General features: G+C 34.1%; 2 protein-coding genes across 2 annotated transcripts; both read left to right on the forward strand.

Annotated features, from left to right (window-relative positions):
* Window positions 1-7031: 7031 nt before the first annotated feature.
* WRKY19 (WRKY transcription factor 19) lies at window positions 7032-10875 on the forward strand. Its single transcript, NM_001361274.1, has 5 exons — window positions 7032-7369; window positions 7919-8107; window positions 8252-8823; window positions 9087-9248; window positions 9936-10875. Exons 1-5 carry the CDS (start codon window positions 7094-7096, stop codon window positions 10381-10383), a joined length of 1647 nt encoding a protein of 548 aa, NP_001348203.1. The 5' UTR covers window positions 7032-7093; the 3' UTR covers window positions 10384-10875.
* A 1977-nt stretch (window positions 10876-12852) lies between these two features.
* On the forward strand, window positions 12853-14864 carry LOC100788611 (uncharacterized). Its single transcript, XM_003537277.5, has one exon. It carries the CDS (start codon window positions 13033-13035, stop codon window positions 14512-14514), a length of 1482 nt encoding a protein of 493 aa, XP_003537325.1. The 5' UTR covers window positions 12853-13032; the 3' UTR covers window positions 14515-14864.
* The last annotated feature ends 1268 nt before the right edge of the window (window positions 14865-16132 follow it).

Here is a 16132-nt window from a genome sequence, read left to right on the forward strand (position 1 = left end):
TTTATTGTGAATTTCAACATGAATAAGATAAGTTGTGACTTGCATGAGATGCTTAATCTGCTAATTGATTATGAGAATCAAATTGCTTCTGAGAAGAAGAAATGAACTATCATGGTAGTTGACAAGAGCTCCAAGAAGAAAGGCAAAGTACCAAAAAGGAAGCATCTTGCAAGAAGTATCTTGATTCTTTGAAAAACTAGAAACAAGGTAAGACATTAATGAAAAATGTTTTCATGATTTCTTTAACTGTCATTGATTCTTCAATGTGGGTATTAGATACAGGCAGTAGTTTTAATATTTGCAATACGTTGTAGGGACTACAAATAACTAGATGGTTGAAGAAAGGAGAAATAAATCTACAAGTAGGGAATGGAGCAAATTTTGTCGCCTTAGCTTCAGGATCAATTTCTTTAATAATGCCTATTGGCAAAGTACTAGTATTGGAATATTGTTATTATGTTCCGAAATTTGTTTCAAACATTATTTCAATTTCCATGTTGGACATGCGAGGTTTTCACATTATCTTTAATAATAACATTTGCTCAATTTATCATGATGATGATTTATATGTGAATGGTTATCTCCAACGCGGCATTTATGTCTTACTCGATGTGAATCATAACTCAATTATGCATGTTTCTTCTAGTTTCAAAAGAAAAAAGAGATAATCAAGTAAATAAAACATATCTTTGGTATTGTAGGCTAGGTCACATTGGCGAGAAAAGAATTAACAAGTTGCACAAGGAAGGTTACCTTGATAATTATGATTATGAATCATATGAAACTTGTGAATCTTGTCTCAAAGGAAAAATGACTAAATCTCCATTTTTTGGAAGTGGAGAAAGAGCTTTTGAGTTATTGGGACTAATTCATACTGATGTTTGTGGGCCTATGAAGATTCAAGCCAAAAGAGGATATTCTTATTTTATCACCTTCAATGACGATATGTCTAGATATGAATTTTTGTATCTTATGAAACATAAATCTGAATCATTTGAAATGTTTAAAAGATTTCGTAGTGAAGTTGAAAAGTTAACTGGTAAGAGTATCAAAATGCTTAGATCTGATAGAGGAGGAGAATATCTTAGTGATAACTTTATTGACTATTTAAAGGAGAATGAGATTCTATCTCAGTGGACACCTCCGGGAACACCACAACACAATGGTGTATCTGAAAGAAGAAATCGAACCTTATTAGATATGGTTAGATCCATGATGGGGTTCACCGATCTTCCATTAAACTTATGGGGATATGCTTTAGAAGCAGCAGCCTACTTGCTAAATAAAGTTCCTACAAAAGAAGTCTCTACAACTCCATATGAGATATGGAAAGGAAAGAAATCAAGTCTTAAACACATCAAGGTCTGGGGTTTCCTTGCTTATGTTAAAAGATTGCAAACCGATAAACTTGAGGCAAGGTCTGATAAGTGTAGATTCATTGGTTATCCCAAAGAAAAAATGAGATATTATTTCTACCAACCTTCTAACCATAAAGTGTTTGTGGCAAAAGGAGCAACCTTTTTTGGAAAGAGAGTTTCTTGTAGAAGGAAACCATGGTAAAGAAATTGAGCTTGATGAGACTCAAGTCACTAATGATAACATAACTCAAGAACATGAGATGGAAACTGAGAGACATTTCTTTGATGTTTTGAAATTAGGACAAAGCTCTTCAACTCAAACGATTATGGCTCAAGAACCAGCTATTGTTCAAGAACAAGTTGTTGTTCAAGAAGAAGTTAATGAACCAATCTTAGAACAATTGCAACAACCTTTGAACCCAACATAAGAACCTCTTAGAAGATCTACTTGAATGCATCGTGCACCTGATAAATTAAACTTAATGGTGCAAGATGACATGTCAAATGAGGTTTATCATAATGATGATGACCCTAAGAGCTATGAAGAGGCCATGAGAAGCTCGGATTGCAACAAATGGCAAAAAGCCATGGAATCTGAAATAGAATCAATGAAGATCAACAAAGTATGGACTTTAGTTAAAGCTTCAAAGGATATAAAACCAATTGGTTGTAAATGGGTTTACAAGAAAAAGATTGGAGCAGATGGAAAGATCGAGACCTATAAAGCTCGCCTTGTTACTAAAGGATATCATCAACATGAAGGAATAGATTATGACGAAACATTTTCTCTTGTGACAATGCTCAAATCAATTCAGATTCTACGTGCCATAGTAGCGTACTATGATTATGAGATATGGAAAATGGATGTGAAAACAACTTTCCTTAATGGTGAGTTGAAAGAGGAAGTATACACGACACAACCTGAAGGATTCACATCATTGGCTAGTTGTAATGAAGTTTGCAAGTTGCAACGATCTATATATGGATTGAAACAAGCTTCTAGAAGTTGGAACATTCATTTTAATAAGACAATTGAAAAGTTCGAGTTTGTTAAATGTGAGGAAGAGCCATGTGTTTACAAAAAGGTCAGTGGGAGTGCAATTATTTTCTTAATGTTATATGTAGATGACATATTACTAATTGGAAATGACATACCAACATTGCAAGGCACAAAGATTTGGCTATCAGAACCATTCTCCATGAAGGATTTGGGAGAAGCAGTCTATATTCTAGGTATAAAGATTTATAGAGATAGATCTAAAAGGTTGCTTGGACTCTCCCAATCTATGTACATTGATACTATCTTAAAGAGATATAACATGGATAATTCCAAATGAGGCTATTTGCCTGTACGTGTTGGAATTACTCTTAGTAGAGAAAATTTTCCAACAACTCCTGAAGAAAGAGAACGCATGAGTAGAGTACCATATGCTAGTGCAGTGGGAGCTATCATGTACACCATGACTTGTACATGTCCTGATGTCGCTAATGCACTAGGTGTAACTAGTCAATATCAAGCAAACCCTGGTGAGGAACATTGGAAAGTGGTTAAGACCATACTTAAGTACTTAAGAAGAATTAAAGACCAATTCCTCATTTATGGAGACTCTGAATTGAAACTGAAGGGTTATACTGATGCAAGCTTTGCATAAGACAAAGATGATAGCAAATCCATTTCAGGATATATTTTCACTTTAAATGGTGGTGCAGTAAGTTGGAAAAGTTCCAAGTAAGCTACGGTAGCAGATTCAACTACTAAAGCAGAATATATAGCGGCAAGTGAGGTCGTTCAAGAAGCTGTTTGGATGAAAAAGTTCATATTTGAACTAGGTGTGGTTCCTTCAATAGAAGAGTCAGTCCCATTATTGTGCGATAATAATAGGGCTATTGCTCAAGCAAAGGAACCAAGATAACACCAGAAGTCCAAACATATTTTGTGAAGGTATCACTTGATTAGAGAGATAATAGAACGTGGTGACGTTAAGATTGAAAAGGTAGATGGAAAGGAGAATGCAATAGATCCCTTCACAAAGGCGCTTGGCATAAAAGAGTTTGACAAACACAAATGGAAATTAAGAATGAAGTTCATAAATGATTGGCCCTAGGCAAGTGGGAGATTGTTGGGAATAAATTTGTATGTCCACGATCCAAATCATCATGTAATTAATTCTAATTTTAATAATAAAGTATTATTCTATTTTCATTGTCATATTTCACTATTTGATTAAATGGTCCATTTGATAATGTCCTTGATTAAAATTAAAGACTTGTTATTATAATAGAGATTATGATAATGAGAAACAAGTTTATTCTAATTTTAATCTAAACCGTTCTTGATCATGAGATTATTGTAAATAGGATATCAATAATCCAGATAGATTAATATATATATGATAGTATTTATTGGATAAGTATTAATAGATCTCATTTATTAATTTGCATATATAGATGAGCCACATGTTGATGTAATCATTGAACTGACTCAGTTGAAATTTTCTAATGGTTAAAATTTACCATAAACGGTCAATAGAAAATTCTCAAGAAGAGGTATAATAGTTTTCTTTGACCTGATATTGTCATAGTAATTAACAGGTTATTTGTTGTATTTTGATTTCGGACACCTAATGCTTTAGAGCACTTGTTGAATGGATATTGGATATGATTAAATACCTGTAGAATTAATGATTAATCAAGAAGGAATCCATCAACTCTTGGTAATGAGTTTGAGCTCTATGAATAAAATTATATCCTGGCCAGGAAAATTAAATGAAAGAAGAAATGAGTTTCTTAAGTTATTATGAGTTAACTCAAAATGGTTTGACAGTAATACCATACTCTAAAGTTAATCCAGAGCTGTAAAGATGGAAGAAATTATTACACTACTCTTCTAATGGTTCTTGAAAGTAAAATGATATTTCATGCTATCTGGACGTTAAGGAGTGTTGCTAGACGCCTACCTTGATTAGTATATTAATTTGATTAATATATTACCTGCTTAGTATTGAACCTACGGGGTCACACACAAACGAGTGTGCTAATCTCTGTTAAAGAAATTATTTTAATATTTGATGATTAATTAAATTAGAGAATTTAATATGATCAAATGATTAATTGATTTCAAAAAGGCGAAATATTATTATATTTTTGCTAGCACTAAAAATATAAATAATATGAAAGATTTGGTGAAAGAAGAGAAACAAACATGTATGATTTTGTATTTGGAATTTGGGTTGAAAAGGCGGCTAGATACAAGTTTGACTTGGTCAATTATTATTTCAATTTTAATTGCTAAATGGTTAGCAATAAAAGGTAACAAGAAATAATATAGCTTAAAAAAGGATATTATCAATAATGATTTTGATTTGATCAGAAATTTGATATCCTTAGCGTGCTATAAATAGAGCCTTAGGCTGCACATTGAAATCATCCCAATATCACTTCTCTATTTTTATTTTTTCACTTGTCAAAGTTGTTGACGAATAGAGGTCAGTCTCGGTGTGGATACACGTAGAGTCTTCACACTATTGAAGAATTTTATATATGCTTCAAGAGCTCATCAACATGTACACTTTTTAATATGTCATCCGTTTATAATATAATTTGAATACAAAATAGATATTTTTATTCCGTAATGTGTGTTTTTTGAACACATTTTTCTTACACATCGATGCACCCTTGTTATACACGTCACAAGTGTCATCTTTTTGGACAAAGGGTTAATGGGAGACTTAATCATGTGCAACTAGAGATAAAATAGAAGGATCAATTAGAACAAACTTAAAATTTAAGGTGTTTATTTATAAATTGAATCAATTTTAAAGATTAATTAAAATAAAACTAAAATTTAGGGTGTTTATTTGAAAAAGGTCCAAGTTTAAAAGAGTAACATCGTCCTTTTATTGTGCTTTAGTGTTAGTAGAGTAATAATCCATCAAGAAAGAAATTTAACTATGAATTAACAAAGATATCTTAAATTAGATTATATTTGAGAAGATATTTCAATTAGTATTTATTTTTTTAATTAAAAAAAATTATTTGATTGTTCAGTAAATAATTTTTTTTTAGTAACTTCTAGTGATTTTTGAGACTCTAGTTGAAATAACATTTTTTAAAATGTTATCCGCTAACTTTTTATATTTTTTCACTTTTATCCTTAATATATTTATTCATTTTCCTTATTACCTTTTTAAAATAAATCATTTTAGTTATTTCAACATCTAATTTTATTAAATACTTATGATTTAACAGGTTAATTTTTTCAGTTTCTAGCTACCAATAACTTGTATCTATCAGGACTAGTTTTTTAATTTCCAACTAGCTTTTAAGTTAGTTTTACCAAACATGGTCCTAGAGATGTCAATTTAAATGTGGTAAGAAGTGTCAACTTTAACACTAGGGATTTTTATTTTGGCCAAATTGATGACTCAAGTCAAACAAAATTTTAGAAATGGGAATGAATCGAATTTGTATATATTTTTTTCTCGAACTCAATCCAACTCAAATTAATTCGTTAGTAAATGAATTGATTTAGATTGGATCAACAGATTAGAGAAATTAAATTTGTTTTAAACTTTAAAATAATTTAAAAAATTATATAAAAGCAAACAATTATACATAAAGAATCAGGTTCACATTCTATTACATTTTGCGCCTAAGAATCCAACATGAACTTAATTAATTTGTAGCATAATGAACAACATGAACTTTCATTTTATCCTTAAAATATTTTTTAACCTTACAGAAGCCATACTTAAAGACTACTACACTATTACTAGAATTTGGGTCATCTCAGTTTCTTAGTTTAACCTACAAGAGTGGTGACACAATTTGTCAGGTTCTACTTACTATTTTTGTTTGCTTTTATTTAGTAATTTTAAAGAATTTTTTATTATCTTTTATTTGAATATTTAAAAATATTATTAATTACTATGTTTTGAAAAAAAATAAAAAAATAATAGTGTATGAAATGTCTCATACTAAAAGATAGGTATAGATTTTAATAAAAATAGAATATTAATATTACTTTTTAATTTATGTGATATAACATAAATGACAAACAAAAAGAAACATAAAAAAGAAAATAATAATAAAATTAAAAAATCAATGTAAAAGTAAGCTAATGCCATCAATAGATTGTAGAAAACATAATCTAGCAAATCAACGTCACCACCATATATATCACCAATTACCAAAAGTCTTGGACGATGCAACTAGGGCTATATATATTGCCATTGGCAAGAAAAAATATTAAACTGTGGCTATGAGCAACTGGGCATAATGCCAGGTACACAACAGACAAAATAAAAATATCCTCAACAGTGAATTGAAAATTCAATGCCAATAAATACAACACAGAAAACAAAAGAAAATATCTCTTCATGACTCATAAGCCGCCAACCGGTCAAACCACACAACTTTGACCCATATAAAAACTTTATACTATTTTTCTTCTTCTTAATTTAAATAGTAGTAATGAAAATTAAAATTAAAATACACACACTTTGGGATAGCTAGCTTCCGAGAAGTCTCTTCTCAATTCTCATCCTTTTGTCATTCAACACGTAACAATTTTTCTTCCTCTCTCTTTCTATTCACTTTCATGTTAGTATTAACTATTAAGCCAAACGCTTCCTATATTTCATCTCTCTTTTATCTAAAAGCCTCTTCTTCTTCATCTCTTAACTTACCTTACACAACTCTGAAAATTTTCACCTATCTCATCAATTTCCATATTCATGACCACTTCTTTCTCTGACCTTCTTTCTTCTCCCACCTCCAATCACCACAATCTCGGAGGCTTCGAAAGACCTCATCATGAGTCCTACTCGTCGGATCAAACAGGTTCTTCAGGCGGTGTGCCAAAATTCAAGTCCACACCCCCTCCTTCTCTCCCTCTTAGCCATAATCATCCTCAAACACCAATATTTTCTCCTTCTTCTTACTTTAACATCCCTCATGGGTTAAGCCTCGCTGAACTTCTTGACTCCCCCGTTCTCCTTAACTCTTCCAACGTAAGTCAACCTACTTGGATCTCTTTTATTTTTATTTTTATTTGCTTTTGGTTCATTGCACAATACATCCTTGAACAAAAAGTGTATTAGAATTAATATAATGGAAAAAAAATGCTAAAACTGTTTTCTTCTTGAGACTTTGGTTGACTACCTGATTATTCGCGTGTTTAGAAACCTGTTGAGAAGTAAAAAATCACGTTTCGAATGAATATAATGTAAAAGTTATAACTATTAGTTTCTTCTTAGTAAACATAGTAACTATTAACTTCTTAATAAACGTGGAAAATCACATGAAATATGGAACCAAATAGGCTATATATATTTCATCTTGTTTAAATCTTCATTGGTTTGGTTAAGGTGTTGAGTGTTACACAAGTGATGATCTACCCTAAACATGGTTTTTTATTTTGGAGGCCGGTTTACTCTTTTTTTTGTTACATTGTGTGGCTTGTGTTTTGTGAATATTGCATATGCATGATATAACTTTGTGTTGTTATTGGAATAATGGGTATGGTGGTGTGTTCCTTTTTTTTTTTTTTGTGAATTCAGGTTCTGCCATCTCCAACAGCTGGATCATTTGGTGGTCAAGGCTTCAATTGGAAGAGCAGTTATGGGGAAAGCCAGCAGCATATCAAAGAAGAAGACAAAAGCTTCTCTAGTTTCTCCTTCCCAACACAAACACACCCTCCTCTTCCATCTTCAACTGGATTTCAATCTTCAACCGGCATAGTTCAAACCGTGCGTGACTAACATTCTAACAAAAAACTAATAATTAACATTGGCTGATAAAAAAAACTTCACTAATATGCAAATTCTATGCTTAATTTGCAGAATAAGTTCAATTCTCTGCGATGTTTTGACCTCTTTTTTGTTGATCAACAGGGATGGAGTTTTCCAGAAACTGCTAAACAGGATGGTTTTGCTTCAAGAATAAGTATGAGCATGGTGAAAACTGAAACCACTTCTGCCATGCAGAGTTTGACCCCTGAGAATAATAACCACAGGAATGGTTTTCAATCAGATCATAAAAACTACCAACCACAACAAGTTCAGACCTTGAGCAGAAGATCAGATGATGGGTACAATTGGAGGAAATATGGGCAAAAGCAAGTGAAAGGAAGTGAAAATCCAAGAAGCTACTACAAGTGCACATACCCCAATTGTCCAACAAAGAAAAAAGTTGAGAAATCCTTAGATGGACAAATTACCGAGATAGTTTACAAAGGCACTCATAACCATCCCAAGCCTCAAGCTGCCAAGAGGAACTCATTGTCTGCCTCATCATCACTTGCAATTCCTCATTCAAATCATGGCAGCAATGAACTACCACATCATCAAATGGATTCGGTTGCCACTCCTGAAAATTCATCAATTTCAATGGATGATGATGATTTTGATCATACTAAATCAGGAGGAGATGAGTTTGATAATGATGAACCTGATGCCAAAAGATGGTGAGCTTTATTTATTACATCCCTTTCTATGTTGATGACTAATTTTAACATATTAAAAAAATTGGTTAATTTAAATAATTTTAATAAAAAAATTAATACAAAGACAATTGAAATGAAATCTTATAAAAAGAGATAATGTTTCTTTAAAATTATATGACATTTAAATAGAGACGGATATTTTTTAATGCGATTCATTTCCTTAATGTTATAGTCCCTCCAATAAAGTGTAATTGAATTAATATTTTTTATCAATATTATTGCAGGAGAATAGAAGGTGAAAATGAGGGTATATCAGCTGTAGGAAGTAGAACAGTGAGAGAACCCAGAGTTGTGGTTCAGACAACCAGTGACATCGATATTCTAGATGATGGATACAGGTGGAGGAAATATGGACAGAAAGTGGTCAAGGGAAATCCAAATCCAAGGTAAAAGAAAGCACTTTTTAATCTCTTTCTTTAATTGATAAAATTAATTATGCATCCAACTTTTATAAAGTTGTTCTACTTTAACCTTTTATTAAGAATGGTATTAAGAATCACATCATAGAGTTCTCAATTCTAATACTAGTAGTAATATACAATCATTACACTCCTTGACCATTCAAATGTGGCATACACAGACTCATCATATATGCATGATAAGTGCCATCAAAATATCTAACTACATACCGTATTAGGTACGTTAGCAATAGTGGCTGTTTCTTGGAATATATTCTAAAGCATGCATGCACCTGTAACTCTCTTGCTTTTGCATTGTCTTAAACTCTTTTCTTTGGTCAAATTTTTGCAACCATCGTTTCACTCACGTGTGCATGTGGGAATCAAATTAACCTTTTGTACCATGTGCTGTCTATTTCCATTAAAATTAATAAATCGTGATCGCAATTACGATTGCGTTACGATTAGTCAGAAAATTTTTATATTACGAGTAATTGTAACAAAATTTGACTGATACGGTTGTAATTGTGATTGAATTACATTACGGTAAGGAAAAATATCTTGATATTACTATGACAATTGCGATTGGGGAATACTATTTAAAACCATAATTCCAATATATTGTCTTTTCTGACAACTTAAATTGTGTTTAATCTGTGACTGGTATATATATAGGAGTTACTACAAGTGCACATTCCCAGGATGTCCAGTGAGGAAGCACGTAGAGAGAGCCTCACAAGACCTAAGGGCAGTGATCACAACCTATGAGGGAAAACACAACCATGACGTGCCTGCAGCACGTGGCAGTGGCAACAACTCTATCAGTAGATCATTGCCAATAATAACCAATACAACAAACAACACCACTAGTGTAGCAACTTCTATCAGCACTAATAACAATTCTCTTCAGAGTCTTAGACCACCAGCTCCACCAGAAAGGCCATCATTATCACACTTCAACCCTAATATGCAGCACAGTTCAGGAAGCTTTGGATTCTCAGGGTTTGGAAATCCATTAATGGGGTCTTACATGAATCAACAATCTTACAATAATGTTTTCACCACCACTAGAGACAAGGAGGAGCCTGGAGATGACTCGTTTCTTGACTCTTTGCTATGTTAAAGGAATATTAATTTGCTTTTGCATAGATTTGGATATGGTTGGAGTTCTTGGAAGGGGTTGGTTTAGGATTTTACTTGACTAATAAGATACAGTTCATTCCATTTATTTTAACTTAGATGCAGTTGTTTAAGTATTTTTATGTCTGTTTGTCGGTTAGAGTTAGAGTTTCACCTCGCTAATTTATGGACAAAAAATTTGCATTAGAATTCAACATGAGTTATTAAGGTGAAATTCTAATTCTAACTAAAGAACAACACGGAAATTACTTTAAAAAATTGCATGCAAGTTTCATCCATTTTTTTATTTTGTATTATTATTGTATAATTCCACACCCACACAGATTGGTATGGTATATACTGTATATTTCATAATTGTTGTATGTTACACAGGTGTTTGTAAAAATAGTTTTTATCATTATTTTAGTAATCATGTGGCTTCAGTTGGGAGCTAGAAACTCATTTTCAGGATCCTTTAAATTTCTCTTTGCATACGAAATGTGCTGTCTTAAACTATTTATGCTATGTATTATATATAGTATGACATACTATATATTTCAATTATTTCACATTTTTTTGTGTGCTATCTCTTGTCATCTTAATTAGAAACTTAATATGGAGTGGCTTTGGTCCCTACCAATCTTACTGGAAATTAAAAAAATATCTTGAAGAGATAGTTTAGCTGATTGGAGAAGCGGCTATCACACGGGTTTTTGTAGTATTATATTTGATTAGGGCCATACTCAGTCAAAGATAGGGAGCTGAGAATTAATTACTTGGTGGGTAAGGTAGCTAGTGAACTTCAACTTAATTAATTGTATTTTTTATTTCCTCTTAATCAAATAGCTGTCATCTTATCTAAGTGGGGCCATGACATCTCACAATAGGATTTTGGGGGGTGATGAGAGCAAGCAGTGTTCCTACGAGGCTGAGCTTATAATAAAGGACGTGCAAGTTACCCATTCTTCAATAATAAATGAGATGTAATTTCCAAATATATATTAGTGTTGCTTCCTATGAAGCTTGAAGTGTTTTTTTTTCTTTCACATTGCACTTGTTAATTCTGTCGTAATTACCATTGAATCGAAAACAAAAGGCAGCAATCTGATCATGCTATGCTCTATCTATTTTATGCTTTATGTCCTCTTTCATATCAGCATATTTAAAATTTGAATCTGAAATTACGAATTAAGTTAAAATAATGTCATGTGAATTCATACACTTAGTGGTCTTTTCATAACGGCTAACACAGATGTTATAAACATATATAAGTCATGTAATTTTTTAAATATTAAAAATTGTATTTATAAATGTTTCGTTAAAATATAAAATTAAATAAATGAGATATAAACTATTAAAAAAAAGTCTTGATACAATAGATTATTATATTTGCAAGCTATATCAGTATAAGAATTTCATGATTTTTCTATAATAATATTTAGTATTATGTTTGAGTATTTTTCGAAGGAGTAAATTCTGTAAGGAGTAAATTCTGTTCTGCTATTGACTAATATTTTCATGCAATTAGAAATTATATCTTACCTTAGTCACGATTTGATGGATAAGGGGTTTATATTTCTTCCCTACCACTCGTTCGATGAAATGTCAGATAGGTTCAAAAAAGTACCATGATTTATTTTCTTAAAGTTGGAAGTAAGGAATCCTTATTTTCAACTTTAAGAGAAAATATGTCTGTATGAAAATGATTTTCAAAAGAGATGATGATTTTTTTGATAAATTTTTTTATTTATTTTTACACCAAGATGATGAAAATATTAAGAATCGAGAATCCTTAAATTATCAGCTGGGTATAGAGGCAAACCAGACTACCCGGTCTAACATATGGACTGACCCAATTCGAATTATGGGCTATGACAGGTCTCAATATATAAAGAGACTATGAAAATAATAAAATAACGTAATACAGTTTTCTATTTTGTATTTTTCTAAAAACGAAGTATAAAAATATCTTTTAAAAAGAAAAATCCAAACTACAGTTCTTCAATGCAAAAATTGACCTGTGGAAAATATAAACTACAAAGTTTCAGTTTATGTATTTATGAGGAGCTAAGCTAATGTTGTTGCTCACTATTTTTGAGTAACAACATATTATGGCTAGTCTCAAGATTTTTCATCATATATCCTTATGTATCTTCCAAATTATCGTGAATGAAATACTATGATTTAGTTCCGTGTAAAAAAAATCACATTCATATTCATACTTTTTATTAAAGGAAACTTTATGTCAAGATTCGGATTAATCGATTGTTATTTCTTTTTTATTTCTAACATAAATTCTAGATAAAAAAAACAGATAAAATTAAGTAATACTGGTATCATATTTTTAATCCTAACAGTAATTAAGTATCATAAAACCTACTCTATATATATATATATATATATATAATAATGGCAGTTTCGTTATTCCACATAAATTAAGTGGTACTTTGGCAGAACAACAATCAGCCTCTGGTGCGTACCGCTGAACGGTTTTTCGACGTCGTTTCTCAAAACCAGTGGCGCGAAGTGAAACATATGAGTTTCCCGCTTAACCCTCGAAACCAGAGTCAATTTTCAAACCATACCCCTCTCTCAGTCTCACTCTTTCTTTCTTTCTTCTTCTTCTGCTTCTGTGGTTACATCGCAGCAATCCATGGAGCCACCCGCAGCGAAACACGGCTCCCTGTGGAACATTCTAGTTCGTCTCTTCTCCTTCGCCGTCCTCATCTTCGCCGCGAGATTCGCCATCATCGTCACCGTCCGCGGCGGAACCTGCGACTCCGCCGATTTCTGCTTCTTCTCCGACAACCTCACTCTCTCCGCCACCTCCCGCATCTCCGACGCCGAAGATCCGTATTCCGGCATGAACTGGCGCCGCTCCGTCGAGCACTACGCCGCCGTCTTCCAGGACCTCATCGCCGAGGGCTTCCTCTCCCCGAACTCCCGCGCTCTCTGCATCGACACTCCCTCCGGCGAGGACGTCCTCGCGCTGAAAGAGGTCGGCGTCATCGACTCCGTCGGAATCTTCAAGAAACCGTCGCCGCCGCTAATCCTCCACGGCGACCCCCGCCGACATCCGTTCTCCGGCGACGCCTTCGACTTCGAGTTTTCCGGCAACGGCGGCCTGGAGCGGTCACCTCGGCCAGCCGAATTCGCCGCCGAGGTCTGCCGCACGCTCCGTCCCGGCGGCTTCGCAGCAGTCCACGCGGCGGTGAGAGATGCTTACAGCTTCGACTCTTTCCTTGAACTGTTCAATTGCTTTGAACTGATCAGAACACGAGAAATCAACAGTGTTGATTCATCTCCGGTTCTTGAAATTTTGATGAAGAAGAAAAACAAAAACCCTAATTTCGAAATCAAAACCCTAATCAGTGGCAATTTCGTGAAAAAGTGCTCTGTTAAGGGTTACAAACGTGAAATAATTGAAAATGCAGAGGCATTGATAGAGGAAGAGCCATTGAAACCTTGGATTATACTGAAGAAAATTGTGAAGAACATAAAGTACTTAACTTCTTTGGTTGACATAAGCTTTAAGAATAGGTATGTGTATGTTGATGTTGGAGCTAGAAGCTATGGTTCAAGCATTGGAAGTTGGTTTAGGAAACAGTACCCAAAGCAGAATAGAACCTTTGAGGTTTATGCAATTGAGGCTGATAAGTCATTTCATGAAGATTATAGGGAAAAGAGAGGGGTCACATTGTTGCCCTATGCAGCATGGGTGAGGAATGAGACATTGTTCTTTGAGATCACCAGAGACCCAATCAAGAATGTGATGATGAGAGGGAGAGGAATGGGGAGGATCAACCCTGTGCAAACCTCTTCTAGCCATATGGGTGATAAGGACAAGATTCAGGGTTTTGATTTTGCAGAGTGGCTCATGAGCACTGTTACAAAGAGGGATTTTGTGGTGGTGAAGATGGATGTGGAAGGGACCGAGTTTCATCTCATACCAAGGTTGATTCAGACTGGGGCTATTTGTTTGATTGATGAGCTTTTTCTTGAGTGCCATTACAATAGGTGGCAGAGATGCTGCCCTGGTCAGAGAAGTGCAAAGTATCACAAGACCTATTCTCAGTGCTTGGATCTGTTTACTTCACTTAGAAATTATGGAGTTCTTGTACATCAATGGTGGTGATAACTGATAACTGATAACCCACTACAAACATAGTATTTTTTTCACTGCTGTTCTATCATTCTTTGTATAGATATAGACATTCTTTTTTATTGTTCTGCACGGTGTAGGTAGGATCTTACACAATTAAATTGGTTCTTTCTTATTCTTTTCCGTCCATAGTCATGCCTGCAAATGAAGGTTTGAGTAATGAGTTAACGAAAGATTTTGTATATTCTCTTCATATCTTCAATTATTGCATTTGTTGTTGGTGATTTCTGTCTTTATGAAGCTTCTTGAGGTAATGTTTTTGCTCAGTTGCAGCTTGAGTGACAGGTTAAAGATATTAATATTACATTTAACTATTTTAAGTATACAATAATGGATGTTGAAGTTTGAGTGTTTGACATTGTTTCATCACCTAATTATCCTCTGTAAATGTAGACAGAACTCCTAAGTCATGGGAGCATAATCCTCTTTCAATATGGTCATTGATAAGTAACTTCGCATTAGGGAAAGCTACCTTGCATTCAGATTTGCCCAGGTAAGAATGAAAAGCAATTTGCAAATACAGATGTGATCAATTTCTATAAGTAGGCAACATTTTTTGAAGTGTCATGACTATCATTTCATTTGAATTATATGATCATTAGTACTAGATATAGTCAAGTACGCAAGGAACTGACAATGAGATTCTGCCCATATACATCTTCATCGCCACAACCGAAGTATCACTCAACTCCCCTTGAAACACAATCCCAAACCTTCCCAAACACCTTCAAATTCAACACAGACACAAACCCATCTTCCTCCTCCTCCAACCCCTTTCTTCCACCACCTCTGTTCTTCTTCACCATCACCAACAAAGTCATCACCACCACCACCCCCAAAACCACAACAACCCCTAATCACAACCCCACTCCAAGCCATCTTTGGAGAAACATCCAAGCTCAAAATACCCATCATCAACAACAAAACCTGATGAAGGTCATAGGTTGTCGCGAGGCTCGTCGAGGGCAACGACGATGAGGAGAACGCGTGGTGTATCACCGACGAGAACGAGGTCATGCGGTTTCATTGCTTGGGTTTCGTTGAGGACGGTGGGCCCTACAATGGTGGTGGTTGTGCATGGTCTTTGTAGAGAAGAAGGGGGTGGCGATTTGAACTTTCTCCAGTGTTCCCCTCCCTTGCCTCCGATGAACACTTCCAGGTTATTTCGCATCCCAAAACCCAAACCTCACTTCTAGGTTATTTTGCCTTTGAGAAGAAGAGGTGGTGTTGGTTGTGGAGCTAGCGGTGGTGGTCTAAACCCAACGACTATGACTTCCACTGCCACCGTAGCTGTGAAACCCAACGAGCTCCACCATGAACTCACGACAAAACCCCATCATGAAACCCCCCATGAAATCCAACTACGAACCCAGTGAAGCTCACCAAACAAAATCGGTTTTGTTTTTCTTGCTTTCATATTTAGATTTGTTTTTACTATTGATGTGGTTTGATGTTTTTTGGGGGGGGATTTTGGATTTTTTTGTGGAGATATGTTCAAATTGGTGTTTTTGTTTTCTCGATTTTGTGGTTTGATGTTTTGTTGTTAAGATTTTGCTGGTTCATATCTATTCTTTCATCCAACTTGTTTTCA

The sequence above is a fragment of the Glycine max genome, chromosome 11 (genome assembly GCF_000004515.6).
Source record: "Glycine max cultivar Williams 82 chromosome 11, Glycine_max_v4.0, whole genome shotgun sequence".
Taxonomy (NCBI): Eukaryota; Viridiplantae; Streptophyta; class Magnoliopsida; order Fabales; family Fabaceae; genus Glycine; species Glycine max.

What these genes read in the sequence shown, in the direction of transcription:
- LOC100788611 (XM_003537277.5), top strand. Translation starts at nt 13,033, where the DNA reads ATGGAGCCACCCGCAGCGAAACACGGCTCCCTGTGGAACATTCTAGTT.
- WRKY19 (NM_001361274.1), top strand. Translation starts at nt 7,094, where the DNA reads ATGACCACTTCTTTCTCTGACCTTCTTTCTTCTCCCACCTCCAATCAC. An exon ending in TTCTCCTTAACTCTTCCAAC is followed by an intron (nt 7,370 to 7,918) that starts GTAAGTCAACCT and finishes TTGTGAATTCAG; the next exon opens with GTTCTGCCATCTCCAACAGC. An exon ending in CAACCGGCATAGTTCAAACC is followed by an intron (nt 8,108 to 8,251) that starts GTGCGTGACTAA and finishes GTTGATCAACAG; the next exon opens with GGATGGAGTTTTCCAGAAAC.